General features: G+C 42.3%; 1 protein-coding gene across 5 annotated transcripts in view; it reads left to right on the forward strand.

Moving 5' to 3' along the window:
• Positions 1-1,105: 1,105 nt before the first annotated feature.
• Positions 1,106-16,734, forward strand: part of LOC106613116 (cell division cycle and apoptosis regulator protein 1) — a 37,256-nt gene continuing 21,627 nt past the window's right edge. Inside the window, exons 1-14 of one of the 5 annotated variants that reach the window (XM_045722543.1) lie at positions 1,106-1,189; positions 2,907-3,070; positions 5,429-5,607; positions 7,481-7,633; positions 10,262-10,291; positions 10,440-10,469; positions 10,626-10,655; positions 10,798-10,830; positions 11,122-11,148; positions 11,496-11,704; positions 11,971-12,097; positions 13,734-13,856; positions 14,990-15,182; positions 15,352-15,643. In XM_045722543.1, coding sequence (XP_045578499.1) covers positions 2,959-3,070; positions 5,429-5,607; positions 7,481-7,633; positions 10,262-10,291; positions 10,440-10,469; positions 10,626-10,655; positions 10,798-10,830; positions 11,122-11,148; positions 11,496-11,704; positions 11,971-12,097; positions 13,734-13,856; positions 14,990-15,182; positions 15,352-15,643 — 1,538 coding nt within the window. In that variant the 5' untranslated portion in view covers positions 1,106-1,189; positions 2,907-2,958. Of the gene's footprint in view, positions 1,198-2,646; positions 2,765-2,906; positions 3,071-5,428; positions 5,608-7,480; positions 7,634-10,261; positions 10,292-10,439; positions 10,470-10,625; positions 10,656-10,797; positions 10,831-11,121; positions 11,149-11,495; positions 11,705-11,970; positions 12,098-13,733; positions 13,857-14,989; positions 15,183-15,351; positions 15,644-16,734 lie in introns of those variants that run through there. The other 4 variants (XM_045722545.1, XM_014215062.2, XM_045722552.1 and 1 more) reach the window with 4 other exon arrangements.

Genomic DNA, 16,734 nt, shown 5'->3' on the forward strand with positions numbered 1-16,734 from the left:
ATGTCACCTTTTGAGCATGTTTGGGATGATCTGGATCGACAGAGTGTTCCAGTTACCGCCAATATCCAGTAACTTTGCACAGCCATTGAAGAGCAGTAGGACAACATTCTACAGGCCATAATCAACAGCCTGATCAACTCTATGCAAAGGAGATGTCGCGCTGCATGAGGCAAATGGTGAACACACCAGATACTGACTGGTTTTCTGATCCACGCCCCTACTTAAAAACAAAAGTTATCTGTAATCAACAGATGTGTATCTGTATTCCCAGTAATGTGAAATCCATAAATTAGGGTCTAATTAATTTATTTGAATTGACTGATTTCCTTATATGAACTGTAACTCAGTAAATATATTGCGTTTATATTTTTGTTCAGTGTATTTTCAAGCATGGTGGTGGCTGCATCATGTTATGGGTATGCTTGTCATTGGCAAGGACTAGGGTGTTTCTTAAGATAAAAATAAACAGAATAGAGCTAAAGCACAGTCAAAATCCTAGAGGAAAACCTAGTTCAATCTGCTATTCAACAGACACATAGTCAAATTTATCTTTCAGCAGGAAAAAAAAACTTAAATACAAGGCCAAATATACACTGGAGTTGCTCACCAAGACAACATTGAACGTTCCTAGTTACCGTTTGGACTTACATCGGCTTGAAAATCTATGGCAAGACTTGAAAATGGCTGTCTAACAATAATCAACAACCCACTTGACAGATTATGAATCTTTTTTTTTTTAAATGTGGAAATATTGTACAATCCAGATGTGCAAAGATGTTAGACATACCCAGAAACAGTCACGGCTGTAATCGCTGCCAAAGGTGACTGACATTTATTGGCTCGGGGGTGTGAATACTTATGTAAATTAGATATTTCTGTATTTAATTTTCAATAAATTTGCAAACATTTCTAAAAACGTTTTCACTTGGTCATTATGGGATATTTGTGTAGATGGTCGAGAATGAATTTTTTTTTAATCGATTTTGAATTCAGGCCGTAACACAGCAAAATATGGAATAAATCTTGGGATATGAATACTTTCTGAAGGCTCTGCACACAGATTGCCTGACCGACCTTGTTATTTTGTCGTCAAAGAAAAGTATGTAGCACGCGTGCGCGCCCCCTGATCTACGCATGCGCAGAGACAGTTTTTGCTCTATCTCCGCCGGCGAATGAACAGAGGACAGAGGTAAAGGAGTGAGGATAATATTTTTCCTCTATCTGTTAATGTAATAAACATTTTGGATGCTTTCCTTACTGCAGAATGCAATTATTGTCGCAAAATTGGAATGTCCATCAGCCTTGCTGTCCATCAGTCTTTTATAGAGCTGCGTCGTGTGTTGCCTTGGTTAGGCCTCGTTATAGCTAACGTTAGCTACGTTACTAGTCGTCTTTGCTTTGATAACAAAACCCACGAGTCATCATAGCTAGCTATCTCAATAGCAAGCTAGGTAGCTATCTAGCTATTTATCTCTGTTAGCAAACTAACCCAGCAAATGTTGTTAGTTAGCCTATGGCTATTTATAGTTAAAGGCTAACCAGGTAGATGGTATCTGTAATTGCCTAGCATGTGCATTAGCTAGATGGCCTGTTAAACTCGGTTGTTTTGGGCCCTGTACAGGTACCGCCAAACAAATGTTTGTTCAGAAAATAGAAAGTAAAAATCATTTGACAGCTACAAAGCAGCAGTCTTTTGTAAGACCCCCCCAAACATTTAGTTGGAAAGGATACACACTAATTGTCATTGTAAAGCAATGCATTTTCTTCTCCATCCACATTAATTACCCTGTATGCATCCTCCACATGCACCGTTGATTTCTCACTCGTTTACAATAGGAAACGTGAATGATTAAAATACGTTTTCTCACCTCGATAATTTGTATGGCCTGATTGTTAGGGTCATTTTAATGTCAGGCTTGAAAATCCTTTCAGCCGTTTTGGCACAGTGACTCAACTGATTTTACTGCATGGTCGGAACTAGAAGCACAAACATTTCACTACCCTCGCATTAACATTGCTAACCATGTGTGTGTGACAAATACGATTTGATTTTGAAGTGGCCAAGAAACATCATGTGAAGGCTGTCTAGTGGACGAACTGGGAATCTGTTGTATCTCAGGCTCCGTGAAACACATTGTTTCCCACCTTTCTAACAGTACTAAGCTTGTGTTTGTCGGACTTAGTTCTGAAACTGAAATGTACTTTGAGGGTAGTATACAATATTATGCGTAGTTTAGAAAATGCCACCAGAGGGCATCAGAGTTGAAGAGGCTAGCTATAAATAGTATGCCACATTCATTAATTCAAATTTTTCTAATTATTAACAAAAAGTCCCATACAGAAGACGCCTTCGTCCAATGACTCTTATGTGTAATGTAATAAAACTGAGAGTCATGATCAAGGGATAGCTAGTGTAACCGATGTGAAATGGCTAGTTAGTTAGCGGTGGTGCGCGCTAATAGCGTTTCAATCGGTGACGTCACCCGCTCTGAGACTTGAAGTAGGGTTCGTTGCAAGGGCCGCGGCTTTTGTGGCGCGATGGGTAACGATGCTTCGTGGGGTGTCAGTTGTTGATGTGTGCAAGGGTCCCTGGTTCGAGCCCGGGTTGAGGCGAAGAGAGGGACGGAACCTACACTGTTACACTAGCTGGCCAACTAAGCGACATTTTCCAGCAGTGAAAATTTTGCTAACCTGCCCATTAATTCTGTTGTTGCTAGTCTCACTATCCCGCCCTGATATGATTTAGCTAGGTATTGTATTAGCTGTAAGTAAATCTGTAACAATCTCCTCCTGTATTGTTTGTTTTTGTTGCTAGTTGCCAGTGTTTGTGTTCAATGAAAGCAAGGTAAATGTCAAATGAAGAATCCTTATACAAATAGGCCCATTTCCGGTTGTTGTTCTGACAGGATATAAACCTAAATCAGTTCCGGCAATACACTTAAGCTCGAGCCGTGACTCATGGCCCAGTTTGGGGGACAGAAGAACCCACCGTGGGCGGCTCAGTTCACTGCCACGGGGGTGTCCCAGCCCAGCCACTCAGGACAGTCCCTGGACCTCAACAGCCTACACTGTGAGTATGATATTTTGCTGGATTACTGCCTTTTCTTCTGTAATCTGTACTCATCTGTGGGATACAATTAATGTGAGGTTGAGGCAGGATTTCAGTTAGGAAAATGTGACGCCGGACATTTGACCGGCAGTATTTTAATTTACCAGACATTTGTGAAATTTACCGGACCCATATGCATTGGGTGCGTACCCTGATTAGGGTGTCCACCCACGGTGCTCAGAATGACTGACAGAAATCACATTTAGATTATGGTAATTCATATTCACCCCCTAGAGTCTAAATTAATTAACACAATCAAATATTTCCCATCAATATCCGTCAGGGTTTTTTTTGGCATGGGCTGCGTCTCAATCCACAGCATCTACCGATGTCGCCCTTCCGCATCTGCGGTGAAGGTGGCAGAGCTAGAGCAGTGTTTGTCAGATCATGAAACATTCCGAAAATCGGTCTTCTCACGAAAACATCTATAACGTACGAACAGTTTGACCTACAAACTAAAGATGACTCCCACGAACACGATGGTGTTCTCCGTTTTGCTCTACGACCCCCACAAACGTCACAGGACTAAAGTCGGTACAGCCGATGTGCCAACTTCTGTCAGTAGTGTCCGAACAGTTTGGGCAACATACTAATATGCCCCCCTCTAAGGAAAGGTGAGTCTCACGAACAGGTTGGTTGTTTTGCTCTAGGACACCCAGAAGCCTCACAAGACTTGTCTGAAAGTAGCCCGGTACCAGCTTAAAAAATGAATGGAAGTACAGTATATATGGAGATAGTTTTGTGCCTAAAATAGGGGGTTAAAAAACATGTCAATCTTTCGTAACTTCATTTTTTGAAATATTCTTTTTACTCTATATTTATCCATGTATGAAGCTGTTATTCAATGCGTTTCTATGGGATAATAGCAGTAAGGCAAATTCTGTTTCATCAAATCATTTAGATTTTTTATATATATATATACATACCTTAAGGGGTCCTAATATTCTATGTCACATAGTCATACCAAGGATCATTTAGCTATCTTAAGAATTCCATATGTTAGCTTAGTAGACCGAACCCCCAGCTTAGACTCTTAAGGACTTAAGGATTAACAGAACATGAATGTCGAGGACAATGTGCGGTCTTTCCGACGAAATTCTGATGTGCACTTTGAAGATGTTAGGCTAGTAAATGTGGACAGTTATTCTATGTCAATCTACTATCTCCCATAGTAAAAAAGTTGACACATTTTATTGGTCAGCTGGTGGAGAAAGAAATGGCCTATTCCAAACCGACTTTGGGACAGTTGTCGGACGATGGATCCCAAATTCATACAACCAGTAGGCCTGGGCTACATACAAATGTTTTTTTTTTAAATGGAAAGGGGGATACCTAGTCAGTTTTACAACTGAAATGTGTCTTCCGCATTTAACCCAACCCGTCTGAATCAGAGAGGTGTGGGGGGCTGCCTTAATCGACATCCACATCTAAGCAATGAGTCTGATGCAATAGATCAGAACATTTATCTTAAAATGTATAATGTTCTTAACATTATAAGCACAGCAATGCGCACAAGGCATTAGACTACGCACTAATGTTCGTTCCGTAATGCAATTAGCAGGAAAACACCATTGTCAAAAGGACACCGCTCATGCAAGTGGTTTCATGTGACAGAGAAAATCATTTGGCTACTGGACAATGAAAGAAAGTTGTCTAGGCTACACATTTTGAAGCAGGTAAGACATGCCTCATAATATGTACTAAAATGTTCAGGTTTCAAGTATATGTTTTCAAAACTCATACTGCCTCCAGCTCATTGCAAAGTGGTGTGTGATGCGCTGATGAAGCCTGACTTCCGTTGCCTATGTTTGCTGTTTGAGATGCTGTAGCATCTGATAGACTGATTTTCTGCTCAAAGGCTCTGTATTTGTATGCTGTAGGCCTACGCGTGTGATAAATAAGATGCATAAAGAATATACTGTGCACCAATTTAATTCCACTAAATTATGCAAATGTACCTATAGACCGATAAGCATATTTCCATCAATAAATAGGCTAAAAAGCATTATTTCGCAAATTGGCCGGTGCCAATTTTATTTTTCAGTTTTTCTAATATTATTTTTTGGGACAAAGGCTTGCTATTACCGGATAACGGTAACCCTAGGTTGAGGGTACAGTGCTTGAAGGAAACTGAATCTCACTGATCTCTTTGGCAAAGTTTGATGGAGGCGGTTCAGATTAGTCCGCTGGATATTCAAAGTACTATACTTTTTTCTTTCTCTCTCTGCCGGTCTATCACTCCATTCCTCTCACTTGCCATACATCCTCACTCCACTCTTTCTGCATTCTTCTATTCCCACACCCATCTCTCCCCTGCAGCTCTAGGTGTGCAGCAGCCATCTCTCCTGGGTGCGTCTCCCTCTATGTACTCCCAGCAATCAGCCCTGTCTGCAGCCTCCCTCAACTCCCAGTCGTCCGCCTCCAACTACCAGCTATCCCAACAGACTGCAGCCCTGCAGCAGCAAGCCGCAGCCGCCGCCGCTGCAGCACTGCAACAGGTGAGCTACGCTAGGCACAATGCAGCTAAATGTTCTTTAACAGAATATGATAATATTTGTGACTCACCACCTGGATTCGGTCTTATGTAGCAAAATGTGAAATTGTGTTTTTTACATTATGTAAAAGTAGAGACTCAGAGCTACAAAATGATATATCATACACTGCATTTGAGGAACAATGGGAAAGTAATTCTGCTTTGAAAGTTGATCAACTTGGAAACTCACTTTTGAGAAAATCACCTTTGAATGTTTTGGTATCTACATCCATTAAGCATCGTTCACACCCTCTTAAGCTTTAGCCCCACCCATCTTGTTTCGCTCTTGGAGCGCACACTTGACGCACTGGCCGATGATTTGTTTACCTCTGGATAACATGAAAACAGCCTAACCAGCTCTGCTGGCAACAATTTAATTACGCTTTTTTGCAGACGTTTACTGACACTGGGAATATTCAGCAGGTGTTGTACACACGCCACGTAATGTTAGCTAACGAGCCAGCCAGCTAACGTTAGCTAGTTAAACAACAATGAACAAAGTGCCAACAATGTCACAGTGCTAGGAGCTAACCAACCAGGTTCAATGTTAGCTAGCTAACATTAGGCTCTAACTAGAAAAGCAAACGGTACTGGGAAACAACGAATAACGTCAGCTAGGGAGCCAGGCAGCTCGCGTTAGCTAACAGTACACTTTAGCTTGAAATGAAACCACTTTCTGTCAAAATTAGAAATGTGTCATAATTGAAAATGTAGCTAGCTATCTTACATTTTCAGATGACACGTTTCTAATTTTGACAGAAATTATGGACGCGTCTCCCTATCAGGAATGCCATACCACGGTTGCCCTTAGTTTGAAGATGTAATCCTGAGACAGGTGTTGTCTCCACCTCTTTACCTATCATACTCTAATTCCACTGATTTCAAAACTTCATCCTCCAGAAATTGGAGAGTAACACTTATGCAGCTCCACTACACAATACATTTTAAAAAAAGCCTAATTCGACAGGATTACCAACATAGACTGATGAGATCAAATTGACAGAAGCCTTGAATATGGCAGACCAATCCGAACTCCTCTCTCGGCAAATCCAGCTCACTCATTATCTCAGCCAATCATGGCTAGTGGGAAGGTTGCTATATTTTTCTGTGGCTTAACCAACAAGGCTCGTAATTTAACCATTTTATTCATATTTACAGATGGCATACAAGTTTGTAATTAAGGCAAATGAAAGTTCACATGTTCGAGAAGGCAATTCTGCCAAAAAAAAGACACTGATTAAAAATACAGAAATAATTCAAATGGCCCTCCTGTGACTTGCGACATATGCCTAGTTTCCTGATTCGGGTCACTGTTATTGTTGTTGGATAAGCTCAGGTAGTAACTTTGGTTTTGTGCCAAATGAACACAACCCAAAAGTCCCCAAAATGGTAGGTAGATACCCCATTGGTTGATCACGTCTAATTTCACTTGAACTTTCAGGATTTTGTTTACTGAAGAAACATTTCCAATGATGAGCATTATTTTGGTCAGACAAACTGGTTTGGGAACCACCGAGGTACAGCGATTGGTAAGCGGCCAAACCTCACTAGACTTGAAGGAGCTGTGATGTTGGAAAACCTGTTCTCATGTTCTGATTTGTGGGTGATGAACTGATGCAACTGATAAACACCCACACACCATGAGACAGATCAGTGTGAACAACATATTCTTTAGATTCTGAGTGAAAGTCTGAGAAAAATAACCCTTTTTTTCTTCTCATCCTCATCGCTGTGGTTGAGAATGAAGTCACTAACTGTTTAGTAAATGGTCTTCCCTTCAAAGCAATATCAAGTCATTTTAACTTTTTCTCTCTGTCTCATCTCGCTTATTGTTTTAGTCTCAAATCAACTCGGCCTTGCAGCAGTATCAGCAGCAGCAGCAGCAGCAGCAGCAGCAGCAACAACAACAGCAGCAGCAGCAGCAACAACAACAACAACAGCCTCCTCCTCAGCAGCCTCCTCCTCAGCAGCTCTACAATGTACCCCATCAGGTGAGACACATGGCCATTACACCCACTGAAATACCCTGTTCTAGGTTGAGTAGGAGGAAGTTTCACTTAGAAGCTATTGACCTTAATGTGTTTTGAGTTTTGCCCCTGATGGCTATGATTGGAGAAGATGTTTAGTATGTCATATAATGTTAGTTCATATGACGATCAATCTGGAATTCCTAATGTCTTCAATCTCTCCTAATGAGCACATATCTTTCCTTTTTAGTTATACAAAATATTCTGTTTCCCTGTCATGGAGTCAGTAATATGACATTCTGAGAATGCCACTGGGTCTTATCTGGAGTAGTGCTCTGTTGTTGGGGGTTTGATACATGTTTTTGCTGCTTGGTTTGTAAACGAATTAGAGCTTGTCAGCAAAACTGTTGAACTGGGCAGAGTTCCAGAACTTTAACCCACTTTAAGAACACTGAGTGTTCTAACCCAGAGCAGCCAGTTCATATCACTTCAGTTGGACCCCTCACTCACTTAGTCACAGGCTTTCATTTACAAATGGGTTTCACTTAGATAAAAGACAATGGCATCAGTGTTTATCAAATCAGATTTTTTTTAGAGGCTACACTCTGCAGCATAGTTGTCCCTTTTGTTCTCTTTGACCTATGTAGTTGTTGTCTTATACTATATTCCACAGGAGGTTGGTGGTACCTTAATTGGGGATAACGGGCTTGTGGTAATGACTGGAACGGAATCAGTGGAATGATATCAAATACAGTTGAGGTCGGAAGTTTACATACACCTTAGCCAAATACATTTAAACTCAGTTTTCAGAATTCCTGACATTTAATCCTAGTAAAAATTCCCTGTTTTAGGTCAGTTAGGATCACCACTTTATTTTAAGAATGTGAAATGTCAGAATAATAGTAGAGGGAATTATTTATTTCAGCTTTTATTTCTTTCATCACATTCCCAGTGGATCAGAAGTTTACATGCACTCAATTAGTATTTGGTAGCATTGCCTTTAAATTGTTTAACTTGGGGCAAACGTTTCGGGTAGCCTTCCACAAGTTTCCGACAGTAAGTTGGGTGAATTTTGGCCCATTCCTCCTGACAGAACTGGTGTAACTGAGTCAGGTTTGTAGGCCTCCTTGCTCGCACACTCTTTTTCAGTTCTGCCCACAAATGTTCTATAGGATTGAGGTCAGGGCTTTGTGATGGCCACTCAAATACCTTGAATTTGTTGTCTTTAAGCCATTTTGCCACAACTTTGGAAGTATGCTTGGGGTCATTGTCCATTTGGAAGACCCATTTGCGACCAAGTTTTAACTTCCTGACTGTTGTCTTGAGATGTTGCTTCAATATATCCACATCATTTTCCTTCCTCATGGTGCCATCTATTTTGTGACGTGCACCAGACCCTCCTGCAGCAAAGCACAACATGATGCTGCCAACCCCGTGCTGCACGGTTGGGATGGTGTTCCTTCGGCTTGCAAGCCTCCCCCTTTTTCCTCCTAACATAACGATGGTCATTATGGGAAACAGTTCTATTTTTGTTTCATCAGATCAGAGGACATTTCTCCAAAAAGTACGATCTTTGTCCCCATGTGCAGTTGCAAACTGTAGTGTGGATTTTTATGGCAATTTTGGAGCAGTGGCTTTTTCCTTGCTGAGCGGCCTTTCAGGTTGTCGATTATAGGACTCGTTTTTACTGTGGATATAGATACTTTTGTACCCGTTTCCTCCAGCATCTTCACAAGGTCTTTTGCTGTTGTTCTGGGATTGATTTGCAGTTTTCGCACCAAAGTACGTTCATCTCTAGAAGACAGAACACGTCTCCTTCCTGAGCCGTATAACGGCTGCGTGGTCCCATGGTGTTTATACTTGCGTACTATTGTTTGTACAGATGAACGTGGTCCATTCAGGCGTTTGGAAGTTGCTCCCAAGGATGAACCAGACTTGTGGAGGTCTACATTTATTTTTCTGAGATCTTGGCTGATTTCTTTTGATTTTCCTATGATGTCAGGCAAAGAGGCACTGAGTTTGAAGGTTGGCCTTGAAATACACCCACAGGTACACCTCCAATTGACTCAATTGATGTCAATTAGCCTATCAGAAGCTTCTAAAGCCATGACATCATTTTCTGCAATTTTCCAAGCTGTTTAAAGGCACAGTCAACTTAGTGTATGTAAACTTCTGACCCACTGGAATTGTGATACAGTGAATTATAAGTGAAATAATCTGTCTGTAAACAATTGTTGGACAAATTACTTGTGTCATGTACAAAGTAGATGTCCTAACCGACTTGCCAAAACTATAGTTTGTTAACAAGAAATTTGTGGAGTGGTTGAAAAATGAGCTTTAATGACTCCAACCTAGGTGTACGTAAACTTCCGACTTCAACTGTACATCAGACATGGTTTTCAGGTGTTTGATGTCATTCCGTTTGCATCGTTCCAGACATCATTATGAGCTGTCCTCCCCTCTGCAGCCTCCTGTGCTGCATTCTCTAGGAATGTATTATTTATTTTTTGGTGCAAATTATTGATGTTCAACCAAGCTTGAAAAATATCTCACTAATGCTGGTCACTTGATATGTGTCAATCAAACAATGTGTTTACTCAATGAAAGACTTATTGCAATTTCTGCATTTGTGTGTGTACCCCGTCTCTTCAGCAACATCAACAACATACAGACTCATACGGGGTAAATTAATTGATGTGCAACTCACACAGAACTCTGAATCGCCTTGATTTGAAAAAGGCTATACTCACATGTATCAATCAACAAATGTATTATTTACTCAATGAAATACTTATTGCAATTTCTGCGTGTGTGTATCCCGTCTCTTCAGCAACATCAACAACATACAGACTCATACGGGGTAAATTATTGATGTTTGCAACTCGCACAGACAACTTTGAATCGCCTTGATTTGAGAAAAGCCATACTCATGATATCTATCAATCAACAAATGTATAGTTGACTCAATGAAAGACTTATTGCTATTTCTGCGTGTTTGTGTACCCTGTCTCTTTAGCAACATCAACAGCATACAGACTTATACGGGGTAAGCAGCAGCGGTTCGCAGCCACAGCACAGTCAAATCACAAGGCACTTCATGCTTGGTGCTGGGGTGTGGAATGTACTCTATTCTATATACACACAGTAGTAACTGTTCTCTTTATCTATCTCTATCATTCTCTCCACAGCTCCCCCAGCCCCAGCAAGCGCTGCTTTCACAGGTAGGCTAATTAGGAACAAACTTGTCTCTCTTGTAAATGTAATGCACCTTTCAGAAAAAGTATTGCCACTTAAGTCATCTTGTCTTGAGTAGAATTATTTAGTCAAATATAATAGGCCTAAAAAGATGCCATTTTGTCATGGAAATTCCAAGCGCGCTCTTGTTATAAGTAGGCTGTGATTTTGGAAGCATGCGGTACAAAACCAAGGATATTGGGAAAGAATTGTGAATGCATCATAATAGTCTAACCTGACCATGTCTCTTTTTCTGCCATCTGCGCGGATGTTGAAAGAACTGGAGTGGTGAAAACAAATTCCCGGTAGGCATCCCCACCTTATCACTTTTCAGTTTTAAAATCCAGGTTAAATGTTTTAACCTTCTTCATAGCCAAATACAATAACAGGACGTGTATGGCCACAATGAGTGTAATAATCAACACCTTTTAATAAATGAAGAGAAGCGCTAAGGGACATTTGATTCAATTAAATCGCAAATAACATGATAGGCTCCATATACAGTAGACACTTCAAAACGTTCCATTATTAGATACACAGGTTCAGAATTTAGTGGGACTTCATACAATTCATCCATTTAGGACTTATACAGAAGGTAGGAGTAGGATGATGTTGTCCCTGGACACTAACCTATAACTTTCCTCCTCCCCAGCCCCCCGTGGCTCTCCCCACCAGCCTGTCTCTGTCCAACCCCCAGCAGACAGCCCAGATCACCGTGTCCTACCCCACGCCTCGCTCCAGCCACCAGCAGCAGAGCCAGCAGCAGAGTCAGCCCCAGAAACAGCGTGTCTTCACCGGCGTTGTCAACAAGCTGCATGACACATTCGGCTTTGTGGATGAGGACGTCTTCTTCCAGCTCAGGTGAGTGTTCAGACTCTGGCCCAAGTCCTCTCAGATCTCCACAAGTGCATAGAGTTTAGGAGCCCGTTTAGGATTGGGCCACAGAAGACATTGGACCAATTGTATTTTTTTAATGGGTTTTCTATATTTTGCTGATCGCATTCCTAATTTGTGTACCTTTTATTCTAAAGCAGAAATGTTTTGTTGAATTTCAAGTGTGAAGTTTCTGTATATTGCAGTTTCTAAAGCAATTTCAAGTGGGTAAATAATGGGTGATGTCTCCACAGTGCGGTGAAGGGGAAGACCCCCCAGGTGGGTGACAGGGTCCTAGTGGAGGCCGTGTACAACCCCAACATGCCTTTCAAATGGAACGCCCAGCGCATTCAGACCTTACCTCAGCTGGCCAACCAATCGGTGAGACTCACCTAGCCCCTACACACACCTGGGACACATTCAGTAGACAGGCCTGAAGTAAAACTGAATAACTTTTGTCTCCCTACTGAATATGATCCTGGTGACCCTGTCAACAGCTAAAACCAAAGCCTTACGCCTTGATCAGACCGACAGCATCATTTCGTTTTGGTACACCAGAAGTACATTCATTTCCAATGGAACTCTGCATTTGCCTTGCAGCATTGGGTTGCAGATGCATTTGCAGTGCGTTCTGTGTGGTGCATTGTGTACAGATCCTTTCGACATGGGGCTGTGCATTATCATGCTGAAACATGAGGTGATGGTGGCGGATGAATGGCACGACAATGGGCCAGCTTATGTCTGCCCATGCCATAACCCCCCCCCTTCCCCCCCCCCGCTACCATGGGGAACTCTGTTCACAACGTTGGCGTCAGCAAACCGCTTGCCCACACAACGCCATACACGCCGTCTGCCATCTGCCCGGTACAGTTGAAACTGGGACTCATCCACGTGTGTCAGTGGCCATCGAAGGTGAGCATTTGCCCACTGAAGTCTGTTACGATGCTGAACTGCAGTCAGGTCAAGACCCTGGTGAGGAAGGCGAGCACTCAGATGAGCTTCCCTGATACGGTTTCTGACAGTTTGTGCAGAAATTCTTCAGTTGTGCAAACCCACAGTTTTATCAGCTGTCCGGGTGGCTGGTCTCAGACGATCCCGCAGGTGAAGAAGCAGGATGTGGAGGTCCTGGTGGACATTCGTGCAGTCAGCATGCAATTTGCATGCTCCCTCAACATGAGACATCTGTAGCATTGTGTTGTGTGACAACTGCACATTTTAGTGCCATTTTATTGTTGCCAGCACAAGGTGCACCTGTGTAATGATCATGCTTCTTTATATGCCACACCTCTCGGGTGGATGAATTGTCTTGGCAAAGGAGAAATGCTCACTAACAGGAATTTAAACAAATTTGTGCACAAAATTTGACCAACGCTTTACATGTTGCGTTTATATTTTGTTTCACACGTATCCACAAAAAATCTTGGCTTACATAATGAAAAAGGTTACAACTGCAGAATTTATTACTCAGCATTGATGCAATGACGAAGGCGGCAGGTAGCCTAGTGGTTAGAGCGTTGAGCCAGTAACCGAAAGATTGCTAGATCGAATCCCCGAGCTGACAAGGTAAAAATCTGTCGTTCTACCCCTGAACAAGGCAGTTAACCCACTGTTCCTAGGCCGTCATTGTAAATAAGAATTTGTTCTTAACTGACTTGCCTAGTTAAATAAAGGTTATATATATATATATATATTTTTTTTTTAAATGACACTGTCGTTCTGATCGAGGCATAAGCCAGTGACACCTTCCACCTCAATTTGAATGCTTCCAGGGTTTGATTCCAATCTGATCATTGGCTCGCTCTTCCAGTCTGCCCTGCTTGACTCATTCTGTCAGATTTAAATGTAATGTAAGCCTACATGTAGCCTACTTGTAGCCTTCAAGAAGTATAGATGGAGCCATTGCCATATTCACCCTCCGATCTCAGTGCAGAGGTGAAGTTTGAGAGTGATCAGATTGGAACCCAGCCCTGTGTGTGTCTGTTATTAACCACTCTGATCTCCACCCCTCCTCTCCTAGCTTCAGCAGCAGCCCCAGTCCTTACCTCCAGTTCCCCCACAGCTGAGCAGCTTCTATGCTGACCAGGGGATGCAGCAGCGCTACTCAGACATGCACTCCGTCGGCATGGACAACAGACAAAATGTAACCCTCCCCCCACCTTACCCTGCCCCCCCACACACACCTCTATGGCCCTCTTATTCTCTTTCTTTTTTCTTTATACATATTCCTGCTTCTTGTACACAATCTGTGCTTCTCCCTCCTCTCTTCTATTCTCTTCTATTCTCTCTCCTCAACTTTCTTTCTTCTCTCTCTTTTCCTTCTTCACGATGAGCATTTACTTGTGTTTCAGACCCAGATGGTTTCCTGATCTATAAAATGCATTGAATACATTTTATCTCGGGGCCTTATGCTCTGTCAGAAAATGTTTCTGAATGCAATCTAAATGTCTACTCATATTTTTGGGGCTTTTCTAACGGGGAAATCCATGAAAACTTCTCAACAGGGGAAATTTGCAATTTTGAAGGTGCAATCCATAAGATATCTTTTCATTGTTGATTTAGGCTAACCATGCGAGTCCCATTGATGGTAATGTTTTTTGTGTTTTTCGCTTACATTTTTACAGACATTAAAGAAGTTAAATCAACAAATACTAGGATTTCTAGGATATCTTTCAGAATGTACTTTTGACACTTTTTCTTCACCTCTCTAACCCTTCTTCAATGTTATGATTTTCACACATGATTATCACCTTTTCACCTCACAAACAGGTTAGGAACTACTATCAAAACTGGAAAGCTCTCCATACATCAAACAGAAAGTCATACACCTATCATTCCAGGGTTTTGCAGAGTTTTATAACTTCACCTTTTTGTCGTTTTTTTTCTTCGTGGAACCTGTCCTGTCTTTGCAGATCATGCAGACTGAATATATGCTTTTTTGGCAGTAGTTTTCTCGTTTGTTGACAGAATTTAGTCACTGTACCTGATTGAAACAACTGCACCTGCCAAAACCCATTTTGGGTGAAAGAAATGGACGCCTTCCAAACCTCACTCCTCTAGTTCTGTTTTGCTTTAGCACATGGTTACCTGTTGGCAGCGGCACAAACCTCATTTGGTGTATGTCCTCTTTGCATAATGATATCCATGAAGCACATTTCTTTAACTTAAGCTCATATATGGGACAGGAAATCAAAATAAATCACTTACTCTGATAAGTTAACTCATGGGACAGCCCTTGGGTAATGCTAACCTCTCTTCTCCCGTACCCCACCCCAGAGCCAGCCTCCAGGCCCTAATATGATGAAGCCGGGTCCCAACATGCTCCAGTCTCTGCCTCCCCCCACCAATTTCAATGTACAGGCCCAGGGTCCCCCTCCTCCCCTGCTCCAGGCCCAGCTCTCTGCTGCCTCCTTGGCCCCGCTCCTCCATAACCCCCCTCCGCCCCTGCTGTCACAGCCACCACCCAAAGGTAGGGGGCACTATGATGTCGATTTGTGTTTTTCTGATGCTTTTAGATTTAGTTGCTACTTTTGCAGAAAATAAATAAATAATTTGATTTGTAATATATCTGTCTGTGTTTGTATGTATTTATCTGTCTGTTTCTCTTTCTCGCTTTGCGTGTTTCCCCTTTCCTCTAGATGTGTTCTCAGGAGGTCTGCTTCAGCCCCCAGTGAGGATGATGCCTCAGCCCGTCCGGCGTCTGGACCCCTCCCCTCGCTTCCCCAACCGTAATGACCGCCCTGAACTCATCCTCAGGACCAAGGATGAACGCAGTCGTGAAAGAGACCGTGAGCGCAGGAGGTCCAGAGAGCGCTCTCCCATACGTAAACGCTCCAGGGACCGTTCTCCGAGACGTGACCGCTCCCCCCGCCGCCCTCGCAGGGTGGTGCCTCGCTACACAGTCCAGTTCTCCAAGTTCAGCCTGGATGGGTGGGTCAACCAATCATTATAATGATTGGTCAGTTTCAGATTTTCGTTGATATTATATCTGGGTGTAATCTCGAAAACCCGACCATTGGTAACACAGTGACTAGGGTCTGATTTAAATGGACTCTTGGCATAGAGGAACTACACCACTGCCTACATCACTAGTTTATCCGTTTGAATAAAATGCTAAATAGTAGCTAGCAAGATGGAGATCACGGAGGTCATCTTTAATTAGTGCATTTCACAAGTGGCTAGTTTACATCAACTACCTTAACTAAAACCACTGAAAAGGTTTGGCCTGCACACTTTGGTTTTCAATTGTGATGTTCTGGCTTGTCTTCCCTTTAATATTTGGGGAGAGTCCCCTGAATTAGTTTTTTTCCCTTCATAGACAGTGACGTAGTTTCTCTATGCCAAAAGAGTCAATTGAAACCAGAGGGGTATACTACGAAGGAAGCTAGATCTACTCAGGGTTTTCTAAAGCTAGCCAGCTTCAGTTAGCTTCACATTCAGGCACAGGCTTCCTCCTTACAAAAGTTTTACTGTGCTTGACGTTTCAAATGCATTCTGTCATTATTAAATGTGTAATGTGATAGGTATTTTAACATTACTATTTTTTAACACATAAAAAATGAACACTTCCTCAAATGAAGGAGAGGATGACGCAATCTTTGCAAAAGGGAGGAAATCTGATTTAATTTGTCCTCAACTCGCGGCTCAGACACTTCATTCAGGATAAATGGAGTTAGCCCTGAGTTAGCCTGCCTCGGAAGCAGGTTAGTTTTGAAGCGTTCGTTGCCATAGAAATGAACCTGGCTAAAAGGTGAGCCACTTTCGTGGTACTGGTTATCCCGAGTTGAACTTGAGAGTTGACCAAATTTACCTCGGTAACTCCTCAAACATGATTCGTAGTATAGAGCTCTGACCCTAGTCACTGTGTTGCCTAGGGTCGGGTTTTTGTCACTACTCAGGGGTGCAGTTGACTTTAGAACTGTGTGTGTGTAGGGGCCTCCCAAGTGGTGCATTGGTCTAAGTGCTAGAGGCGTCTCTACAGATCCGGATTCGATCCCGGGCTGTGTCACATCCGGCCGTGA

This window comes from Salmo salar, chromosome ssa01, assembly GCF_905237065.1.
Source record: "Salmo salar chromosome ssa01, Ssal_v3.1, whole genome shotgun sequence".
NCBI classification, from domain to species: domain Eukaryota; kingdom Metazoa; phylum Chordata; class Actinopteri; order Salmoniformes; family Salmonidae; genus Salmo; species Salmo salar.